The sequence below is a fragment of the Myotis myotis genome, unplaced genomic scaffold (genome assembly GCF_014108235.1).
Source record: "Myotis myotis isolate mMyoMyo1 unplaced genomic scaffold, mMyoMyo1.p scaffold_m19_p_17, whole genome shotgun sequence".
NCBI classification, from domain to species: domain Eukaryota; kingdom Metazoa; phylum Chordata; class Mammalia; order Chiroptera; family Vespertilionidae; genus Myotis; species Myotis myotis.
In genome coordinates, this window is record NW_023416321.1 from 32,843,678 (window position 1) to 32,866,840 (window position 23,163).

Sequence of the window (23,163 nt, forward strand, 5' to 3'; positions counted from 1 at the left end):
ACAAGTAGTATTCGTTTACCTTTATTGAATTCTGAGTGTATTGGCACAGCCTTATTGGAAAGTATCTATCAAGTGCTTCTTTTTCTTTGGCCTAATTACATTTCTGTCACAGTCCATCATAAAGAAAAGAAAAAATAGAAAAAAGTTTTTCTAATGTATGAAGCTATTTATCTCAGAAATAAAAATTGGAAATAACCATCCAGAATTAGGATAATGCTTAAATAATTTTGGCATAAATGTTTGATGAAATGTTCTGTAGACATGTTTATGAGTTGAAATAACATAATACTTATGACAAAAAGTAGAATAAAATATGTAGTTAACAACTCTGCATAATGAAGAAATAAATTTAAACTAACAAAGAAGGTAAAAGTGTTATAAGAATTCAAGGGCATTTCATGAACTCAGGGTAGAAGGAATCTTTCTGCAATCTATATGCTAACTATTCACAAAACAAAATTTATACATAGAAAATTTCTGAAAAGAAATACACCATCACTGGGATATAATACAGTATAGAGAACGTAATCGGTAATATTGTAGTAACTGTGTATGATGCCAGGTGGGTACTAGACTTATTGGGATGATCACTTCATAAGTTTTTAAAATACCTAACCCCAATGCTGTACACTTGAAACTAATATAATGTTGAATATCAACTGTAATTGAAAAAATGGAAGAAAAGAAATATGCCAAAATGTAACAATGGTACTTCTAATGGTGGAGTTGTTCTTTTTATTTTTCTGTATTTGATAAGGTTAAGCTTTATTAAATGTTAATGGTAAAAATCACTAATAATGCCCAATAAGCATGGCTCAGTGTCTGAGGGGTGACCCATGAGCCAGGAGCTCACAGTTCAATTCCGGTGAGGGCCCATGCCCTGATTTGGGGCTCAATCCCCAGTAGGGAATGTGCAGGAGGCAGTTGATCAATGATTCTCTCTCATCATTGATGTTTCTTTCTCTCCCTCCCTCTTCCTTCCTCTCTCTGAAATTAATAAAAACATTTTAAAAAAGAAATGAAAAATCACTCATATATTGGCTTTTAATCAGCTGCTAGTGTTTTATGAAGTGTTGCTTATGGAACATATAAAGGAGCCAATAATATCAAGGTTTCATGTGACATAAAACCACCATCAATAAATACATTCCTGTTGAAACCTAACTAAGAACTAACATGCCTTATCTGTGAAATCAGCAGTTCTAGAATATGTAAACCTTTATTTAGCCTTTATTTAGGGCTCTAATTTAATAATTGAACTTAATTCTTAGAGTTTAATTAGACTTTTTGACTATTTTAACTCAGCGTTTTCAGTTGGCCAACAAAAGTATCATGTTCAAAGTTTTTATAAAATTTGCAGGGGTGGTTATGTAGGCACAGAGTATATATGTGTAAATGACAACTTTGTAAATGAAAGAAGTCAGAAGTATAATAGAATTAAATAGCTATAGATTATATGCAATATCTATCATAATTATTTAGGATAGTAATTCTAGGAGGGGTACATTTGTACTAATTAAAAAATATATGCAACATAGGTTTTAACTTTTACTTTCTCTTATCCAGCACATGTTTGTTCTTCGGGAGCGCCCTGAAACAGTGTTAATAGATCTCATTCAAAGGACAAAGGATGCAGTAAGAGAGCTGGACAATCTGCAATATAGAAAAATGAAGAAACTCCTTTTCCAGGAGGCACATAATGGACCAGCAGTAGAAGCACAGGAAGAAGAAGAGGTAATAACTTAGAAATTACTGAAATATTGAGCTCTCTTCATTGGCTTCTTTCCTTATATAATCTGTCTTATCACAAATCTTTTAGATCAGTGGTTCCTAGATTGTGTTTTCTTACCTGAGGTCCTGTGAGGATCCTTATCTTTTTCCTGTAAGGATCCCAGGTGGGAAAAAGATTTTGCATTATTTAAACCCAACCCCTTCTTTCTTTTTTTTAAATATATTTTATTGATTTTTTTACAGAGAGGAAGGGAGAGGGATGGGGAATTAGAAACATCGATGAGAGAGAAACATCTATCAGCTGCCTCCTGCACACACCCCCAACTGGGGATGTGCCCTTGACCAGAATCGAACCTGGGACCCTTCAGTCCTCCGGCCGACGCTCTATCCACTGAGTCAAACCGGTCAGGGCAAACCCAACCCCTTCTTAATGTACATTGGCATAGTAAAGCCCTGCGAGTCCTTTATTAAAGAAACCTGTTCAACTTTATTTAATGTAGTCCCTCTCAAAGTTCTTGACCACTGAACCTTTTTTTTACTATTCTCCAATTTCATGGGCACACTTTTGGAAATATTTGAAATAATAACTCTGGAAGTTGCCAATACTCACTCAGAAAGTTACCAAGTGTTCTACTTTGTCCCTATAGACACTTGATTCTTTTCAGTTCTCTATACAATTTTATTCCATCTACACAGTTCTAAAATACTAATTTTACAGATGAGTAAAGCAAGGCTTAGAATGGTTAATTCACCTTATCTTTTTCACTCTAAATATTTTCAGTTTTCTTCTGTATTTCTGTTAGAATTCCAAAGCTTTGATTTTTTTTTTTTTTTTTTTTTTTTTTTTTGTATTACTTTCCAGTGAAGGAGATCACTTTGCATTCTGAAACCAGGAGCAGTAGTTAATTACTTTTCTTTTTAATAGGGCTGCATAGTTAATGAACTATAAAATACAATACTTTCTTAACTTACAGTTTTTTGTTTTTATTTTATTTTATTAATTCTTATAATAGTCATTAGAACATTGTTTGGGGCTATTTTAAATATATGAGTATTTTAGCAGAGTTGTGAAATTAATAAAATTCTAATGTAGTTAAATCTATAATTTTAATGTAGCATCTTTGATAGGCTAGGGATATATAAGTTCATATATGTTCATATTTCTCTATTGGTTTCAGAGAGGAAGGGAGGAGAGAGAGATAGAAACATCAGTGATGATGCCAAAACTGGCTTGGCTCAGGGGATAGAGCGTCGGCCTGTGGACTGAAAGGTCCCAGGTTCGATTCCGGTCAAGGGCATGTACTTTGGTTGCGGGCACATCCCCAGTAGGAGGTGTGCAGGAGGCGGTTGATCGATGTTTCTCTCTCATCGATGTTTCTGACTCTCTATCCCTCTCCCTTCCTCTGTAAAAAAAAATCAATAAAAATATATTATTAAAAAAAAAAGAAAAGAAAAGAAACATCAATGATGAGAGAGAATCATTGACCGGCTGCCTCCTGCACTTACCCCACTGGAGATTGAGCCCACAACCCAGGCATGTGCCCTTGACCGGAATTGAACCTGGGACCCTTCAGTCCGCAGGCCGACGCTCTATCCACTGAGCAAACCCGGCCAGGGCAAGATATATATATCTATATATAATGAGAGATATACACACCATGGGTCTTTATCAGTGGTTCCCAACGTGGGGCACAGGCCCCACATGGGGGCAATTTGATTTTTAAGGGGGGCAATTCAAGAATGAGTTATGAACAGTGAATTTTTTGCATTTCTATGGTTCTAGGGGCCTCATATACAGTATATAAATACATAGTGATGTATTTATGCATTTTAGCTCTCATATGTTTTGAAACTTTGCTATTTTTTCATATCACTTCATATATTATTATTTTTTAAACAATTTCTTATTGATTTCTTCCTCAGTACTTCAATTGTCCTTTCATTCTTTTATTTTTCTCTTTCATGGATGCCATGTTCTTTGGAAGCTTGTTTAGACCACTTTAATGGCCTTTTAGATTTCCTCCATGTGAATAGGAGTTCAATTTTACATAATAAGAATTATATGTCACAGGTGGGGCATGGTCAAAAAAAGATTGGGAACTACTGGTCTATATTAATTAAATTCTGCATATCTTTAAAAAATTCTGCATGTCTTATAGAATTTTGATATGGTAAGACTGCTATAATGTTGGTGCCTAGATATCATTGCTTGCCTGGTTACTTCAGAAAAACAATCTTATGATTATGATTAAATACATAAGTAATATGTCATTTTCAATTTGCACAAAAATGGATAAGAATTAATGTTAATTATATGGTGGTAGAGGATGGGCTAGAGATTATATACTGAGGAAGAAAGGAAAATCTATAATAATAAAAGTGTAATATGCTAGTTAGACTGGACAGCCGAATGACCTTCTGGACAAAGCCAGGGCTGTGAGGGCCGAGCCCCTTGCATGAATTTCGTGCATCGGGCCTCTAGTATACTTATAAAAGGCTTCAATAAAAAATAATTAAAAGGGGTTGTTTAGCCGTAGCCGGTTTGGCTCAGAGGATAGAGCATCGGCCTGCAGACTGAAGGGTCGCAGGTTCGATTCTGGTCAAGGGCACATGCCCAGCTTGTGGGCTTGATCCCCAGTGAGGGGTGTGGAGGAGGCAGCCTATCAGTGATTCTCTCTCATCATTGATGTTTCTGTCTCTCCTCACTTCCTCTCTGTAATCAATAAAAATATTTAAAAGGGTGGTGGTGGGGGGTGGGTTGTTTATAAGATTAAAAAAAAAAAAGTTGGGGCTTGTTTTAACCATGGGAATCATTGAGAAATGAGCATAATCTCTATATATAGCCCATGAATTGTGTGGTAGAAATGGATTTTAAAAATATCAGTTTAGAGAAAATACTACACTTTAGAAATAACCCAAAACTGATTAGCTGACTTTTACCCACGGTTGGGTTTTTTTACTGTCAAGGAACAGTTGGTAAACTTACTGGTTTGACAATTAAAGGGGATTTCTCATGATAGACCTGTGACTTTCTGAAGACTATATGCCAAGCAATGTGCAAGGTACTTGTATTCAAGAATTCAAAAGAAATACCGATATTTGAACGTAATGCTCTTTTCCCTTAGGAACAAGATCATGGTGTTGGACGGACAGGAACAGTGAATAGTGTTGGAAGTAATCAGTCTATTCCCAGTATGTCCATTAGTGCCAGTAGCCAAAGCAGTAGTGTTAACAGTCTTCCAGATGCCTCGGATGACAAGAGTGAGCTAGACATGATGGAGGGAGATCATACAGTGATGTCTAATAGTTCTGTCATCCACTTAAAACCTGTGAGTATTTGGGTTTTTAGTGAAAAATTTCAACTTTGGTAAATAATTTTCGTTATCTGAATAGTATAAGAGGAATTTTTTTCTAATGTTTCAGAAATTTGGAACAATAGGCTTGTTAATTCCCAATGTAATGTCTGCATTTGGAAAACTAATGTTTTGAGAATATAAAAATAATGTTTTTTAAAATTTTAGAAGAAATACAGAAATAAGATATATAATGTATTATTTGAAGTACTAAGATGGGAAATGAAGTTTTTTAAAATAGTAAGTATACACATGAAATTAGTGATAATGGTTGCTTTTAAGATGATCAAAAGTAACTTTGGGCCCTGGCCAGTGTTAGACCATCATCCCATGCACAAAAGGGTCATGGACATAATTCCGTCAAGGCACATACCTGAGGCAACCAATGGAAGTTTCTCTCTTTCTCTCCTTCTCCTTTCCTCTCTTTCTTGAATCAATGAAAGTACTATCCTCAGGTGAGGATTTAAAAAAACACAACTTTTGCATTATCCATGTTTACATGTTTAAAATAAAATTGAGTATAGTTTATGCATAATCCATGGACACAGACAATAGTGCAGTGAAGGCCTGGGGAGGGGACAGGAGTGGGGGGAAGGGGGTGAATGGGGGTAAACAGGTGGACATCTGTACTACTTTCAACAATAAAGATAACTTTTTTAAAAAAACTGAGTGTAGTTACAGAAAAGTATAAATTCTGTATATAAGAAATAGGGTTGTATGCTACATTTTTTGCACTTTCAAGCACAAAATTTTTAATTTTCTTAAAAATATTTGAGGTCGGGTAGCTCCTTTTAGCAATTATTAGGAATGCTTCCTTTTTAACTTAACAGCTTGTGGTACTACCTAAAATGTTAGTAAACACCATTAACTAAAAGGTGGAACCAACATAAGTGTCCATCAATGAATGAAAAAACAAAACGTGGTATATACATCTAATGGAATATTATTCAGCTATAAAATGGAATGAAATTCTGATTGCTACATGGAGTGAACCTTGAAAACATGCTAAGTGATACAAACCAAATGCAAAAAGACAAATAATTGTGTAATTCCATTTATATGAAATATCTAGAATAGGCAAATTTCTAGAGTTAGAAAGTAGATTAAAGGGTATCAGGGGCTGAGTAGAGGAAAGTTTTTGTTAATGGATACAGAGTTTCCATTTGGAAATAGTGACAATGGTTGCACAACATTGAGAATGTAATTAATGCCACTGACTTATATACTTAAAGATGGTTAAATGGCAAATATTACATATATTTTATCACATACAAAGAAGTTACTAAGAATGATTAGGTAAGTGGAAGTGTTAGAGCAAAATCCTGTTTAGTTTTTATATTCTTACAATAGAATCAGCAATATAAAAAATTAGTCCCATAATTAGTTGGTTTCTACTTAATTGACTTCTCTTTAGTTAATGAACTAAGGTAATATATAAGGAAAGACATCAATTTGCAACTATTTTTTTATTACTTGGACAAATGGCAGACGCATTATAAAGATATTTTTAAGCTATATTATTGCTTCTAAAACCCATGAGCCTTCAAGAAATTAATTTCATTGCTGCTGTTTAAAATATTGGCTGCATGTTTCATCATCATTTTCAAGTCATATTAAAGCTTTGCAATTTCACATATGAGTAGGATATAAATCTAGCCTTATACATTTTCTTATCCTGAATCTCTGTGCTATTTCATACACTGAAGAAATGATGTCTCCTGATTCTAATTATGTTGAAAATAAAATATCAGCATTCCTAATTTTCGTTTGTTTTTAAAATTGTCTGAGGTTTGTTGATCAGGTTGTCATTTTAAGCTAATTATCTTAAAAGTTCAGATGAACTCTGTTCACCTCAAATAGTGTTGTCTCTTTTTTTATTTAGGAGGAAGAAAATTATAGAGAAGAGGGAGATCCTAGAACAAGAGCATCAGATCCACAATCTCCACCCCAAGTATCTCGTCATAAATCACACTATCGTAATCGAGAACACTTTGCTACTATACGGACAGCATCACTGGTATGTGCTTCACCTGAATTTGAAGTATATTTTCCATGTTGGACCTTGTCATCTATACTCAAATATAATGATTTTATTTTTGTATTTGAGGTTTATTTTGCAAAACATTTATTCAGAATTAAGTGCCTGTTAGGAGAAAGAATATATGAAACACACATTAAACTAATAATATCTTCTGCCCTACTGGCATGGCTCAGTGGTTGAGCATCAACCTATGATATGAACCAGGAGATCAGGGTTCGATTCCCAGTTAGGGCACATGTCCAGGTTGTGGGCTCAATACCCATCGGGGGACTAGCAGGAGGCAGCCATCAATGATTCTCTCTCATCATTGATGTTTCTATCTCTCTCTCCCTTTCCCTTCCTCTCTCAAATCAATAAAAATATTTTTTAAAAATAAATAAACTAATAATATCTTAAAGACATGTACACAAATAACTAATATGTTAGAATATTTTAAGAGTACTACAAGATACTCAATAGGAATTCAGATGACTTTTTTAAAAAAATATTTTTTTTGTTCATTTCAGAGAGGAAGGGTGAGGGAGAGAGAGATAGAAACATCAATGGTGAGAGAGAATTATTGATTGGCTGCCTCCTGTATGTCCCACACCAGGGATTGAGCCCGAAACCTGGGCATGTGCCCTGACCCAGAATCAAACCGTGACCTTCTGGTTCATTTATAGGTCAATGTTCAACCACTGAGCCACGCCGGCTGGGCAATTCAGATTACTTTTAATTCAGGCCATAAAGGAAGTATTTATAAAACAAATTGAGCCTTAAATAATTAGTTTTAGGCTGGAGAAAGAGGAAAAATGTTATTTCCACATAAGAATTGACAAGGAAATACTGAGGCGAAAAAAATGAGGGGGAATGTTTGGAAAATGTCATGTGATCCAATTTGACACACTCAAAATATAGTTTTTCTGATTTCCTAAATAACAATAAAAATGATTATTTGCTCATTACAGGAACCCTGTTTTGATGGGGCACTTATAACCTTGATCAGTCAAATAGGTAGGACCAAAACACAGTAAAGGATTCTAGGCATAGAAAGAAATTATAGAAAAAACTAAAGGCCCAGTGCACAAAATTCGTGCATGGGTAGGTCCCTAGTGGCCTGCTGGCTGTCAGCCAGGGGCCTCCCTTCCCCAGCTGTCGGCCGCTGTCTGGGCCTTCCTTGATTCTGCGCTGCCCCTGATGGTCAGCACACATCATAGTGAATGGTCGAACTCCCAGTCAGTAGAACTCCCGAGGGGACACTTTGCATATTAGGCTTTTATATATATAGATAGGCTATTGGGGGAAATGACAGAAAGAAAAAAAGATATGGGAGTTATCCAACTTGTTAACTACATATGCAGATTTTATAAACCCCATGCTGTGACCTGTAAATCTGTATGACATGTGGGGCCAAGAACACCATCTCCCACCATAATTCAGGTCATTCCTACTATTCTGTAACATCTAAATAACTCTTTGAACAGAGCAAGTGGCAAAGTTGCTTAATTTTTTTCATAGCTATTTTAATAAATACGTAGAGAGGGGCCAGTTTGTGGGGAAACATCTTTGTAACTTGGTATATATTATATGTTTCCCAAGCAAGTCTTCTGTCCCAAAATTTGGCTCCCTCAAATTAATTAAGAGCACTTAAGTTATGGATTTAGAAAACTCAAGATCCATTTCCTTAAACTCAATACTGTAATTTCATTGATTTCAAATAAAAATTCAGAGTATGTAGATTTATTTGCAAAGATAAGCATAGCTATAGTATTCAATATATTTACTATACACCATAATTCAGTCTAACTTCTTTTGCCTTGAATTTTTTTCATGCAATCAAATGCACAGATCTTAGATAGTCAGTTTGAAGAGTTTTTATAATGGTATATACCTATGCAAACCATCCCCTTAAAAAACAGGATGTATAAAATTTCTTTTCATCCCAAAAAGTTCCCTTCATATCTCTTTTTAGTCACTTCCCCATTTTCATGACTTTATTTTTCTTCACTATTGTTAGGTTTAATTGTTTTTGGATTTTATATAAATAGAATCATACAGAATGTACTCTTTTGAGTTGAGCTTATTTTGCTCAGCTTAATGTTTTTGAGATTCATCTATGTTGTTGTGTTCAGTCTTTTTTTTTAGAAAACTAACACTTTTTTTAAAAAATATATTTTTATTTATTTCAGAGAGGAAGGGAGAGGGAAAGAGAGATAGAAACATCAATGATGAAATAGAATCATTGATTGGCAGCCTCCTGCACAACCCCCAATGGGGATCGAGCCCACAACTTGGGCATGTCCCTTGACCGGAATCGAACCCAGGACCCTTCAGTCCACAAGCCGATGCTCTGTCCACTGAGTCAAACTGGTTAGGGCTGTGTTCAGTCTTTTTTATTACTATAAATAGTTTTCTATTTATTCATTCCTTCTATTGATGAGCATTTGGTTTGAATCCCATTTTGAGCTATTACACATAGGTTGCTGTGAATATTTTTGTACAAATCTTTATGTAAATATCATGTTTTAATTTCTTTTTGATAAATATCTAAGCATAGAATTACAGACTCATAGGGTATATGTATGTTTAACTTTATAAGAAACTGTTGAACAGTTTTCCAGAATGGTTGTACCATTTGATATGCCCATTAGCAATGTATAAGAGTTTCCGGTGGTTCACATCCTATTCAAATTTGGCGTTGTTAGTCTTTTTTATTTTAGCCATTCTGGTGGGTGGCAAATGGAATCTCATAGGGGGTTCTTTTTGTTTTGCATTTCCTTATGACTAAAGATATCACCATAATCACCCCTTATTGTCCATTCATGTATGTTAATTTAGTGGGGTGTCTCTTCAAGTCTTTTGCCTGATTTCTTATTCAGATATCCATCCCTTTTGTTTTTTTAATCCTCACTTGAAGATATTTTTCCATTGAATTTTAGAGAAAGTAGAAGAGAGGGGGAAAGATAAAGAGAAATATCAGTGTAAGAGAAACACATTGATTGGTTGCCTCCTGCACAAGCCCTGGGGCCCAGGCCGGGGAGGAGCCTGCAACCGAGGTACATATACTTGACTGGAATTGAACCCGGGACCCTTTGGTCTGCAGGCCGACGCTCTCAGGTGTCCATTTTTTTAATATTGATTTGTAGGAGTTCTTTATATAGTCTGGATACAAGTATTATATCTCATATATATCTTGCAAATATTTTGTCTCCATCTGTGATTTACCTATTCTTTTTCTTACTGTTTTCTTGATGAGAAATCATTTTTTTTAGTTTTAAAATCCAGTTTAAACAACCCAATTTAAAAATGGGTAAAGGACTTGAATGGACATTTATTCAGAAAAGATATACAAATGGCCAACAAGCACATGAAAAGAGATACTCAACATCATTATTCATTAGGGAAATAGAAATCAGAACCACAATGAGGTACCACCTCACACCACTAGAATGGCTACTAAAAACAGCAATAACAACAAAAAGGAAACTAAGTGTCGGAGAACATATGGAGAAATTGGAACTCCTGTATACTGCTGGTAGGATGTAAAATGGTTTGGCGGCTGTGGACACAGTTGAGTATTCCTCGAAAAGATTAACATAGAATTGCCACATGACCCAGCAATTCTACTCCAAGGAATATACCCCAAAGAATTGAAAACATGTATTTAAACAAGTACATGTACACAAATGTTCATAGCAGTATTATTCACAATAGCCAAAAGGTAGAAATAACACAGATATTCACAATGGGTGAATTGATAAATTATGGCATATGCATATAGTAGAATATTTTTTAGCTATAAAAAGGAATAAAGTACTGATTCATACTATTCAACATGGATGAACCTTGAAAATATGCTAAAGGAAAGAACCCAGACACAAGAGGTCACATATTATATGATTCTATTTATATGAAATACCGGAATAGATAAATCCATAGAAACAAAAAACAAATTGGGGGTTACCTGAAGGGAAGAATCGGGAGCAACTGTATAACAGATAAAGGATTTCGTCTGAGGTGATAAAAAATATTTTGTAGCTAGGTACAGGTGGTGGTTGCCTAAAATTATGAATGTAGTAAATACTACTGAGGTATTCACTTTAAAGTGATTGATTTGATTTTATGTGAATTTCACCTCAATTTGAAAATCCAATTTATACATTTTTTTCTTTATAGTCAGTGTATTTTGTGTACTGACCAAGAAATATTTGCCTACCCCAAGTTTGTGAAGATACTCTGTTTCCTTCTGCTATATGACTCTGGGTTTTATGTTTAGGTCAAATAACTCTTTTCAAATTAATTTTTGTATGTAGATTGACATAGGAGTTAAGGTTTATTTATTTATTTTTATGCAGAGAACCAGTTGTTTTAGCAGGATTGTTAAAAAAAAAACACTTTCCTTTTTGAATTAACATGGCTTTTAGGCAGAAATCAATTGACTGAATATGTATGGGTCTATTTCTATATTTTATTCTGTTCCTTTGATCTACTCGGCCTATCCTTAAAACCACACTATTTTGATTACTGAAGTGTATGCTTCCAGCTACCCCCCCCCCCCCCCCGCCTCAAGATTGTTTGCCTATTCCTTTACATTCCCATATAAATTTTAGAACCAGCTTGTCTGTTTAAAAGACCTGCTGGAAATTGCTAGCTGGGATCTCTTACGTTAATTGCCTACTTAGTTAATAGCAGAGTGGTCTAAAATGCATTTGAAAGGAAAATGTTTGCTTTATTTTATTCTTTCCTTCTAGGTTACAAGGCAAATGCAAGAACATGAGCAGGACTCTGAACTTAGAGAACAAATGTCTGGCTATAAGAGAATGAGGCGACAACATCAAAAGCAGCTGATGACTCTAGAAAATAAGCTAAAGGCTGAGATGGATGAACATCGCCTCAGATTAGATAAAGATCTTGAAACTCAACGTAACAATTTTGCTGCAGAAATGGAGAAACTTATCAAGAAACATCAGGCTGCTATGGAAAAAGAGGTGACTGATTCAGTATTACATTTTTTAAACTTTTTAATTTTTTTATTTGTTAGAGACAGGAAGAGAGACAAACAACGATTTGTTGTTCCACTTATTTCTGCATTCATTGGTTGATTCTTGTATGTGCCCTAACTGAGGTTTGAACCCACAACCTTGGCACATCAGGACAGTGCTCTAACCAACTAAGCTACCCAGCCAGGGTTCAGTATTATTAATTTACTTATTCTAGCTTTTGATCATCTCAGAATTAATCAAGGTAGCATTTTGGTGTTAGTGTATCTGTTCCCAGAACCAAGCAAATCAATTGGGGAAAAGGAGAAATATTTATATAACATGTACAATATCAAGTACTGAATCTGGAAACCAATAGACATGGGATCATCTCCTGATGTTGATAGCTTTATAGTGTCACAGTAGTAAGTCATTCAACTATTTTCGGCCTTTGGATTCCCTGGTAATTGAGGAGTTTGAGAAACTCATCAATAGGTGGTTTAGGTTTCAAAATATCATTCTTGATTCTCTTCTCTGTATTTTTTGAAAACATTTAAAAAATTTGTAACAGGATTTTTATTCAGAATAATTGAAGATTATTATAATATACACAACATGTTAAAGGTTATAAATTGAGAGATTAAGATTTAGCCCATTTGTTTAGTATGATAATGGTGTATTTTTAAGCAGTCTTGTCATGGGAAATCTTTTCTTCTGTTTTTAGTGTCCCATCTGTTTCATTTTATTTTGAGAGTCACATTTTTTCAAGGAAAATGTAAACTTCTCAGTAAATTCACACAAAAATCATTAAATATGTCTGGCTAGTCCACATTGAGGCATTGTCATTGTTACCCTTTTCACCCCCTCCCCCCCCCCCCCCAAAAAAAAAAAGAAGAACCACTCTCTCACAATAGTAGAGAAGTTGGCAAAATAACTTCTGATGTAAATACATACTTGATTTTGAAATAATTTGTGAAAGAATGTACAGGTATTTAGAATCCTGTTAGGCTTTGGGTAGTGTTTTTAATAACTTGAGAAGAGGTAGAAATTAGCATATTTGCAAAAATAATTCATGAAATAAGATGTGCAATATAATTACAGATTTGTTTAAAATATATATGTATATACAAATATATGCATGAAAAAATTAGGAAGAGTATCACCAAAATGTTTATATTAGTTATTTCTGGGTGCTAAAATCACATAAGATTTTTCTTCTTTGTGTTTTCTGTATTTCCTAAATTTTCTACAATAGATATGTATCTAATATATATAATCAGAAGTAAAACAGATGATACATATTATTTTAAAGATGAATTTTATTTTCTGATTCTCCTAAAATTCATATAATAAAAGATCTGAGTAATAATAATAATTTGGGGATTCTTATTTTGGTAATGTTTATACTGATTTTATATTCTTGGGGAACAAAGGTATCATTGGTGATATGTATTAAACTGCTGCTTTGAATCTATTTAACTAATTTGATCCATTTTTTAAAATTTCTTACAGGCTAAAGTGATGGCCAATGAGGAGAAAAAATTCCAGCAACATATTCAGGCCCAACAGAAGAAAGAACTGAATAGCTTTTTGGAGTCCCAGAAGAGAGAATACAAACTTCGAAAAGAACAGCTTAAGGAGGTACTTATTTTATAAAAATAGTCAAGGCAGTTATCTGATTGTTAATTATATCCAATCTGATCAACTCATAGAAGCATTAGGATAAATTTCTCTTTTAAATTTTTTTTTTTTTTAATTACAGTTGACATTCAATATTAGTTTCAGGTGTATAGCATAGTGGTTAGACATATAAATTATGAAGTGATCTCCTTAATAAGTCTAGTGTTCACCTGGCTCCATAAATAGTTATAACAATATTATTGACTATATTCCCTATGCAAAATGAAGTTTTCTTTTGTTGCTTGTGTTCACTAAATGTATATCAGTTCTAATGAAGACATTGATTATAATCAATTACTCATCAATGAACTAAGATCCTCAGTTGATTAAGATCCAAAAAGAAACATCTGAAAATATAATTTTACTTATAATAGCTTTCCTATGCATTTATTAAGTAACTGACTTGTCCCATTGTGTGCATACACATATACCCTTACATTGAGAGCTACCAATTTATGTGGTTTTTATTTTTTTGTTGTTTGAATATTTTATGAACTAAAGTTGCAAAGAATTGGTCTCTTTCTTGATAACGGGAAAGACCATAAGGTTAGTAATCTCTGAAAAATCATTTTATACCTAGGAAAGATGGCTAATTTATATTTATTTTTAACCTAAAAGGCATATGGTGATGCCTTTTAGATTGAAAATATACTAGTGTTAATTAGCATTTTAGGGTTTGCCTCACTGAGTATATTGTCAATGCTCTCATCTTACCCAATAAAATGCATTTTTTCCATTTATTAGTTTATGAGATGTTACTTAAAATGCTGTAGTAAAACATTGGTTTTGATTGTTCAGTGGTTATTAATGCTAAATATTAAATACCATTCATGAGGAAGATCTCTGTTCTTCCATGGTTTTGTTGATTTTTCTATTTAATTTTTAATTCTTTTACATTGAGTCTATCCATAATTTTTCAAAAAAACTTAATATTTAGACTGTTTAAAACCAAGAAGTGAAACATAACTGTATTTTAGCCCTAATTTTAATTCACATACTATTTTTACCTGAAATCATTGCCTTCTGCCACAGAAAAGATTAAAGAAAGGTGTGTTTTATTTCATCTACCAGTCATTTTGTGCTTTTGAAGCTAGAAACCATCATAAATTCAGCTGTGTGAAGTTAAAGGGTATGCATGCTTTCCGGTGTACATTTCTCTTTCCTGTCCTACTTCATGGATAACTCAAGGAAAAGGAAAATATTACCTACCTCCTTAAGGTCATTGCCCTGCCTATTCATTAGAGAGGACATAGGTAAAATATTTTATTTAAATACTAGAGGCCTGGTGCATGTATTCGGGCACCGGTGGGGCCCCTTGGCCTGGCCTGTGCCTTCTCACAATCCAGGATCCCTCGGAGGATGTCCGAGAGCTGGTTTTGGCCTGATCCCCGCAGACCAGGCCGAGGGACCCCACCAGTGCATTATCGGGGTCAGGGAGGGTCCACAGGAGAGCTCCAGGGTGTGTCTGGCCCATCTCATCCAGTCCCAGTTAGCCGGACCCCAGCAGCAAGCTAACCTACCGGTAGGAGTGTCTGCCCTCTGGTGGTCAGTGCATATCATAGCAACTGGTCAAACAGTTGAACAGTCAGACACTTAGCATATTAGGTTTTTATTATATAGACTAGGATATCAGATACCAAATGGTACATTCATGTAGTTAATTTTTAAGTATTTTGAACTCAGTGGTTTTTTTATGTTGCTAGGAGCTAAATGAAAACCAGAGCACTCCAAAAAAAGAAAAACAGGAGTGGCTTTCAAAGCAAAAGGAGAATATACAGCATTTCCAAGCAGAAGAAGAGGCTAATCTTCTTCGACGTCAGAGACAATACCTAGAGCTGGAGTGCCGCCGCTTCAAGAGAAGAATGTTACTTGGACGCCATAACTTAGAGCAGGACCTTGTCAGGGAGGTACGTTTAAATGATGTGAAATCAGGGTAAAAAAATGTATACACATTTTGAATGATTATTAATTCCAATGAGTTGAATTTAAAAAGTAAAAAACATTAATTGAGCCATCAGCTGTAAAGTATGTATACATTTTTTGGGACACCCTATGTGTCACTCACATCCCAGCCTCAAGGCCTTTGCACTTACACTTCCTTCTGCCTAAGTCCTTCTTCCCCTGATATCCATGTGACTTGCCTTCTCCCTTCTTTCATACCTCTCTTCACATGTCTCCTCCTCAGAAATTCCTTCATTGCAAAATCCTTCTCCCTTCTTTAAATGTTTTTCTTTGTATTCTCTCTCTCACACATACAGGCACTTTTTTGGAGGAAGTCTCACTTCCCCACTAGAATGGAAATTACATGAAGTCACAGGCCCTGGCTGGGTAGGTCATTTGGTTAGAGTGTCATCCCAATATGCCAAGATTGCAGGTTCAATCCCTGGTCAAGGCACATACAAGCATCAACCAATGAATGTATAAATAAGTGGAATAACAAATCAATGTTTCTCTCTCTCTCCCTCTCTCCTCCCTCTCTCTCTCTCTCTCTCTCTCTCTCTCTCTCTCTCTCTCTCTCTCTCTCTCTTTCCCCCCTCTGTCCCCTTTCCTTTCCTTTCTCTCTAAAATCAATAAATAAGGTTTTTTTAAAAGAATTTATATGAAGTCATGGATTCTATTTGGGTCTTTATATGCTTAGTATCTGACTCATAGTAAGCATTCAATAAACATTATATTTAATAAATACTAAATCCATGAATAAAAGAAGTATTAGCTTTTAAATATGAAAACATTAATTGGATAATTTATTATGCCTTTGATCTGCAATGGATGCCTTGAAGTGTATGTTACCATTTGACACATTTATTTTCACATAAAAGTTCTTAGTTTATTAATCCTCTCATGAAAAAACTGCACAATAACCACAGATAAAGTCACTAAATAATCTTTAATCCTGTTGTCCAATCTCCAGCTCATTTTTTGCTAACACCAACATTGGCCTTTGCAGTTCCCCTGACTTTCTTCATTCTATTCTTACATTCCTTTTTCTGTTTTCTTGAGGTCTTCTTTTTCTCGTGCAGGCCATGTTTTGTAAGCATCTATGTTTGGATTCACTTTTCTTTGTGTAATCCAAGGAATCCTAAATCACGCCAAAGCCAGTTGTCTTGCCACCACCAAAATGAATTCTGAATCTATACACAAAGATGACATCTGGTGTGCTTATACATTTTGGCTAGTTTTTCCCGAGTTTCTGTCTTAGGTACTGTTGCCTTCCCAGGGTGTAAAGAACATGAGTGATCATTTGTTTCCACTGAAGTAGTCTGTTGGTCATGAACTTCCTGATCCAGATCGTTATTGTGTTGTTCATGATGATGGCCAATCTCTAAGCACATGGGAGGCAAAAAGTCATTTAACACATTTATAATCATACTAGAGGCCCAATGCACGAAATTCGTGCAAGTGCCTTGACCCCGGCCCCCCGGCTGCCGCCACTGCAGCCCCCGCCTGCTGCAGCTTTGGCAGGAAGGAAGGATGTCTGGAAGACCGTCTGGTCTAATTAGTATATTACTCTTTTATTTTTTATTTTTATTTGTTTAAATATATTTTTATTGATATCAGAGAGGAAGGGAGAGAGGGAGATAGAAACATCAGTGATTCAGAGAGAACCATTGATTGGCTGACTCCTGCACGCCCCCCACTGGGGATCGAGCCCGCAAACCCAGGCATGTGCCCTGGACTGGAATCAAACCCGGGACCCTTGAGTCCACAGGCTGACGCTCTATCCACTGAACCAAACCGTCTAGGTCTACGCTTTTATTATTATAGACAATTAGACAAATCCTGAAACTCTTATACTAGTGAAAACAGTAGATCTCATTATCAGAGGTACCTGTGAGCATGGATAAATTTATTTCCAAGAGTGACTTAAAATAAGCTTCAAATATAACATAATTATTCAAAGGCATTGAGTCTGGCATGGAGAAATGGGTAGTATTGGTAAGAGTATAAATTGAAACTGTCCTTTTGAAACATAATTCAGAAGCAGCGCTTAAAATGTAATATGCACCCCTGGCCAGTGTTCTCAGTGGTTAGAGCATTGGCTCATGCACTGAAGGGTCTCGGGTTCAATTCCAAGTCAAGGGCATGTCTCTGGGTTGCAGGTTCCATCCCCTGTCCTGGTTGGGGCACATGCGGGAAGGCAACCAATCAATGTGTCTTTCTCACATTGATCTCGCCTCCCCCCCACTACCCCCCCCCCCCCCGCCCCACCACCACCCTCCCTTTCACTCTCTACAAAAAAAAACAATGGAAAAAGTATCCCTGGGTTAGGATTAACAAAAAATAAATAAGTAAAATATAATATGCACGTATGCTTTTATCCATCAAATCCATTTCTAGAAATCTATCCTTAAGAAATAATAATGTAATTATATGATGCATCACACATAGATATTTATTGAAAATTTGTTTATAAAGCAAAAAAACGGCAAGATTATGGTATTGCAAAGCAGTACTTACTTAAAAATTTTTAAAAAAAGATCTACATGTACTGATCTGATTTGTATATATGTTCATTATATTATTAGATGAAGAAAGCATATTACATGCCTATATTGTATATTATTATTCGCTTTTTAAAAAACTGTATGTTTTTCTGTAATAGATATGTTATGATGAGCTGGGGAAGGTTGAGAAACATTTGCAACAAACTGTTGTCCTCTGGAAAAAGGGTTTAGGCAAAAGGGGCAAGTTTGATTTGACTTTTACGTTTTGTGTTGTGTGTGTGTGTGTGTGTGTGTGTGTGTGTGTGTGTGTGTGAGTGTGTTGTACTCTTATTCTTATTATTTATTTATTTTTTCACTTTTGCACATTTTAATTAAATTTATTGGGGTAACATTGATTAATAGGATCATATAGTTTCAAGTGTATATTTCTGTGATATGAAATCGTGTATTGCACTGTGTGCCCATCACCCAAAGTCAAACCATCTTCTGTCACCATGTATTAAGCCCTCTCCAGCCCCCGCTACCCCACCACCCCTTTCCCTCTGGCAAGCACCACACTGTTGTCTGTGTCCATTAGTTTCAGTTTTAGATCCCATATATGAGTGAGGTCATGTGGTTCTTAGCTTTTTCTGACTGACTTACTTCACTTAGCATAATATTCTCAAGGTCCGTCCATGTTGTTGCAAATGTCAGGATTTTGTCTTTTCTTATGGCTGAGTAGAATTCATTGTATATATGTGCCACATCTTCTTTATCCAGTCATCTACTGAAGGACACTTTGGTTGTTTCCATGTCTTGGCCACACGAATAGTGCTGCAATGAACATAGGGTGCATAGATCTTTGCAGGTATATGTTTTTGAGTTTTACAGGTAGATTACCCAGGAAAGGAATTGCTGAGTCTTATGGTAACTCTATTCTTAATTTTTTTGAGGAACTGCCAGACTGTTTTTTATAGTGGCTGTACCAGTCTATATTCCCAGCAGCAGTGAATGAGGGTTTCCTTTTCTCTACACCTCTCCAGCACTTTTCATTACCTATCTTTGTGGATAATAGCCATTCTAACAGGTATGAGGCGGTATCTCATTGTAGTTTTAATTTGCATTTCCCTAATAGCTAGTGAAGTTGAACATCTTTTCATATAACTGTTGGCCATTTGGGAGAAGTGTCTGTTCAGGTCCTCTGTCCATATTTTAATTTGATTAGTGTTGATTTTTATAAGTTCTTTATATATTTTGGATATTAAACCTTTGTCAGAACTGTTGTTTGCAAATATCACCTCCTATTCATTCAGTTGCCTTTTTGTTTTGTTATTGGTTTCTTTTGCTCTGCAGAAGCTTTTTAGTTTGATATAGTCCCATTCATTTATTTTAGCCTTTACTTGTCTTGCCTTTGGGGTCAAATTCATAAAATGTTCTCTGTGACCAAAGTTCACAACTTTAAAACCTATGTTTTCTTCTGTGTAATTTATTGTTTCAGATCTTACATTTAGGTCTTTGATCCATTTTGATTAATTTTTGTTCATGGGACAAACTGTAATCTAGTTACATTTTTCTGCATGTGGCTTTCCAGGTTTCCCAGAACCACTTATTGAAGAGCCTTTCTTTTCTCCATGGTGTATTTCTGGCTTCTTTGCTGAAAATTCTGCCCATATACATGTGGTTTTATATTGGAGCTCTCAATTCAATTCCATTTCTGCCAGTGCCATGCTGTTTTGATTATCATAGCTCTGTGGTATAATTTGAAGACAGTTAGTGTGATACCTCTGGCTTCATTCTTTTTTTCATTGCTTTGGCTATTTGGGGTCTTTTGTGGTTCCATACAGATTTGATGACTTTTTTTGTTCTGTGTCTTTAAAAAATAACACTGGGATTTTGATGGGAATAGCATTGAATTTGTATATTGCTTTGGGTAATATGACCATTTTAACTATGTCGATTCTTCAGTCTATGAACACAGAATATCTGTGTTCATTTCATTGTGTCTTTTTCAATCTCTTTTAATAATGCTTTTTAGGTTTCAGTATATAGGTCTTTCACATCCTTTGTTACAGTTATTCCTAGGTACTTTATTCTTTTGCTTGCAACTGCGAAAGGAAATTTTTTTTCATTTCTTTTTCTGAAGTTTCGTTGTTAGTTATATAAGAAAGCAGTGGGTTTTAGTACATTGATTTTGTATCCTACAACTTTATTGTTTCTATTAATTTTTTTGTGGAGTTTTTGGGATTTTCTATATACAGAATCATGTCATCTGCAAATAGTGACACTTTTACTTCTTCCTTCCCAATTTGGATGCCTTTTATTTCGTTCTCTTGCCTGATTGTTAGGACTTCTAGAACTATGTTGAATAAGAGTGGTGAGAGTGGGCATCCTTGTCTTGTTCCTGATTTTTTAGGAAAAGCCTTCAGTTTTTCATCATTGAGTGTGATATTGGCTGTGGGTTTGTCATATATGGGCCTTATTATGTTGAGATACTTTCCTTCTATACCTATTTTATTGTTTTTAAAATGGATGTTGTATCTTATCAAATACTTTTTTTGCACCTATTGATAAGATCGTATGGTTTTTATCCTTTCTTTTGTTAATGTGATGTATTACCTTGATCGATTTGCGTATGTTGAATCATCCTTGTGCCCCTGGAATGAATCCCACTTGATCATGATGTATTATTTTTTTAATGTATTATTGTATTCTACTTGCTGGTATTTTGTTTAGGATTTTTAAATCAGTATTCATCAGCGATATTGGTATGTAGTTTTTGTGTGTGTGTTATTCTTGTCAGGTTTTGGTATTAGGGTTATGTTGGCCTCATAAAATGTGTTAGGAAATATTGCCTCTTCAGTTTTTTGGAAGAGTTTGAGAAGGATAGGTTTCAAATCTTCTTTGAATGTTTGGTAGAATTCACAGGTGAAGCCATCTGGTCTGGACTTCTGTTTTTTAAAAGGTAGGGTCTTGTTGGTTTCAACTTCCTCACTGCTAATCAGTCTATTTAGATTTGTCAATTTTATTAATCTTTTCAAAGAACCAACTCTTTGTTGTATTAATTTTAACACTTGTTCTTTTTAATCTAAAGAAGAAAATAATAACAGCTTTTTAAATACTCATCCTAGGAGTAAGGGTATTTTTTCCATTGATTTTTAAAGAGAGTGGAAGGAAGGGGGAAAGGAGAAAGAGAGAAACATCAATGTGAGAGAGACACATTGATTAGTTGCTCCCACATGTGTGTATGGAACCTGCAACCCAGGTACCTCCCATTGGCCAGGAATCAAACCTGTGATCCTCTGGTGTGCAGGCTGATGCTCTAACCACTGAGCACGTCGGCCAGGGCAAGAATAATAACATTCATTGAGCATCGTGCCATGTATTATTCTGAGAACTTTCCATTTATGAACTCATTTCATTCGCATATTAAATCTATGAAATAGCTAGATTGTTATCTCTTATTTTGAGAAGTGATGAAACTGAAGCACTGAGAGTCTAAATAACTAACCCAAGGACTTACTGTTCCTAAGTAGCAGACCCAGGATTTAGAATACAGGCAGTCTAGCTCTTGAGTCCATGTTCTTAACCACAACACTATACTGGGTATACTATATGTAATAGAATTGAAGAGTATACTCTGAAAAAATTCAAAGGATGACTTAGGGACCTCTTCAAATATATAATTAAGAAGCAATACATAAAAGAAGGAAAGGAAAAGGACATTAAGCTTCTTCAGATAAATTTATCTTAATCTTATTTCAAAAAATAGTATTAATGAATAGTAAATGACAAGGATAAGGAAATTTATGCTACTAATTGCACATTTCCTACAGTAAAAGTTATAAAATTCTAATGTTTACTATGCAGCCATTATTGAACTTGGTTTTTACATTTCTTTTCTGGTTATTCTGTTTCTTAGGATATTTTTTCCTGCCATTATACGGCAGTAAATTATACCTTTTGTCTCTTGTTTTTTGGATTAGGAGTTAAATAAAAGGCAGACCCAAAAGGACTTAGAGCATGCCATGCTACTGCGACAACATGAATCCATGCAAGAACTGGAGTTTCGTCACCTCAACACAATTCAGAAGATGCGCTGTGAGTTGATCAGATTACAGCATCAAACTGAGCTCACTAACCAGCTGGAATATAATAAGCGAAGAGAACGGGAACTAAGGCGAAAGCATGTCATGGAGGTTCGACAGCAGCCTAAGAGCCTGAAGGTACCTTTAGCCTAAGCTTGACAGGGAAAAGAGGAAAAAAGGCATCCACGTAAACAGTAAAGGTCTAAGATAGATGTCTGTCATAAAGAAATTGAATAAATTTTTTTCTTCTTTTCATTTTAAGCATGTTTGGTTAGTTTTAATGTGCAGTGTCTCTGTAGCTACAGACTTTTGCTTATGTATTTCTCACCAAATACCAAAAACTAGCAAAACTTAACTGCAGGAAGTGCCATCAATAAGAATCAAAATTTTTATATTAAATGTACCCAAATGTTCAATGCTATATTACATGTCAACATGCTAACCTGTTGGCTTTTTCTCTGTTCCAATTAATTCAGTTTGGAATCTTATTTGCTCTAAATGTGATTTGTATCCAAAAAAGTCAGTTCCTAATTAGTACAAAAGCCAGTGAATAAAATATGCCTTTTTAACTCCTCTCCCTTCATTGTCTGTGCACATCTGAGGAAAAATAGTGGAATCATAGCAGAGCTTTAATTTTTATACTTGCTTTGAATAGAGGAATTCATTCACATGATATAAAATTTGAAAGATACCAAAGTACACTATAAAGTTAAAGGTTGCCCTTCCTCCCCTTTGTCCCTCCAGCCACCTGGTCCAACCCCCTTCACCAGAGTCAACCAGAGTTAACAATTCCAAGAAATTTTCGAGTTTTATAACTTGTAATAAATATTTGAAGGAGTATAGTCACATGAATCGTAATAAACTAAAACTACACAATATATAGGCTATCAT

General features: G+C 35.1%; 1 protein-coding gene across 12 annotated transcripts in view; it reads left to right on the forward strand.

Annotated features, from left to right (window-relative positions):
* The window catches only part of TAOK1 (TAO kinase 1), a 106,430-nt gene that overhangs the window by 70,211 nt on the left and 13,056 nt on the right, over positions 1-23,163 (forward strand). For all 12 annotated transcript variants that reach the window (XM_036340806.1, XM_036340802.1, XM_036340803.1 and 9 more), the window contains 7 exons: positions 1,567-1,734; positions 4,857-5,060; positions 6,967-7,101; positions 11,856-12,092; positions 13,596-13,724; positions 15,467-15,670; positions 22,171-22,410. In XM_036340806.1, the coding sequence (XP_036196699.1) occupies positions 1,567-1,734; positions 4,857-5,060; positions 6,967-7,101; positions 11,856-12,092; positions 13,596-13,724; positions 15,467-15,670; positions 22,171-22,410 (1,317 nt within the window). The remainder of the gene's footprint in view (positions 1-1,566; positions 1,735-4,856; positions 5,061-6,966; positions 7,102-11,855; positions 12,093-13,595; positions 13,725-15,466; positions 15,671-22,170; positions 22,411-23,163) is intronic.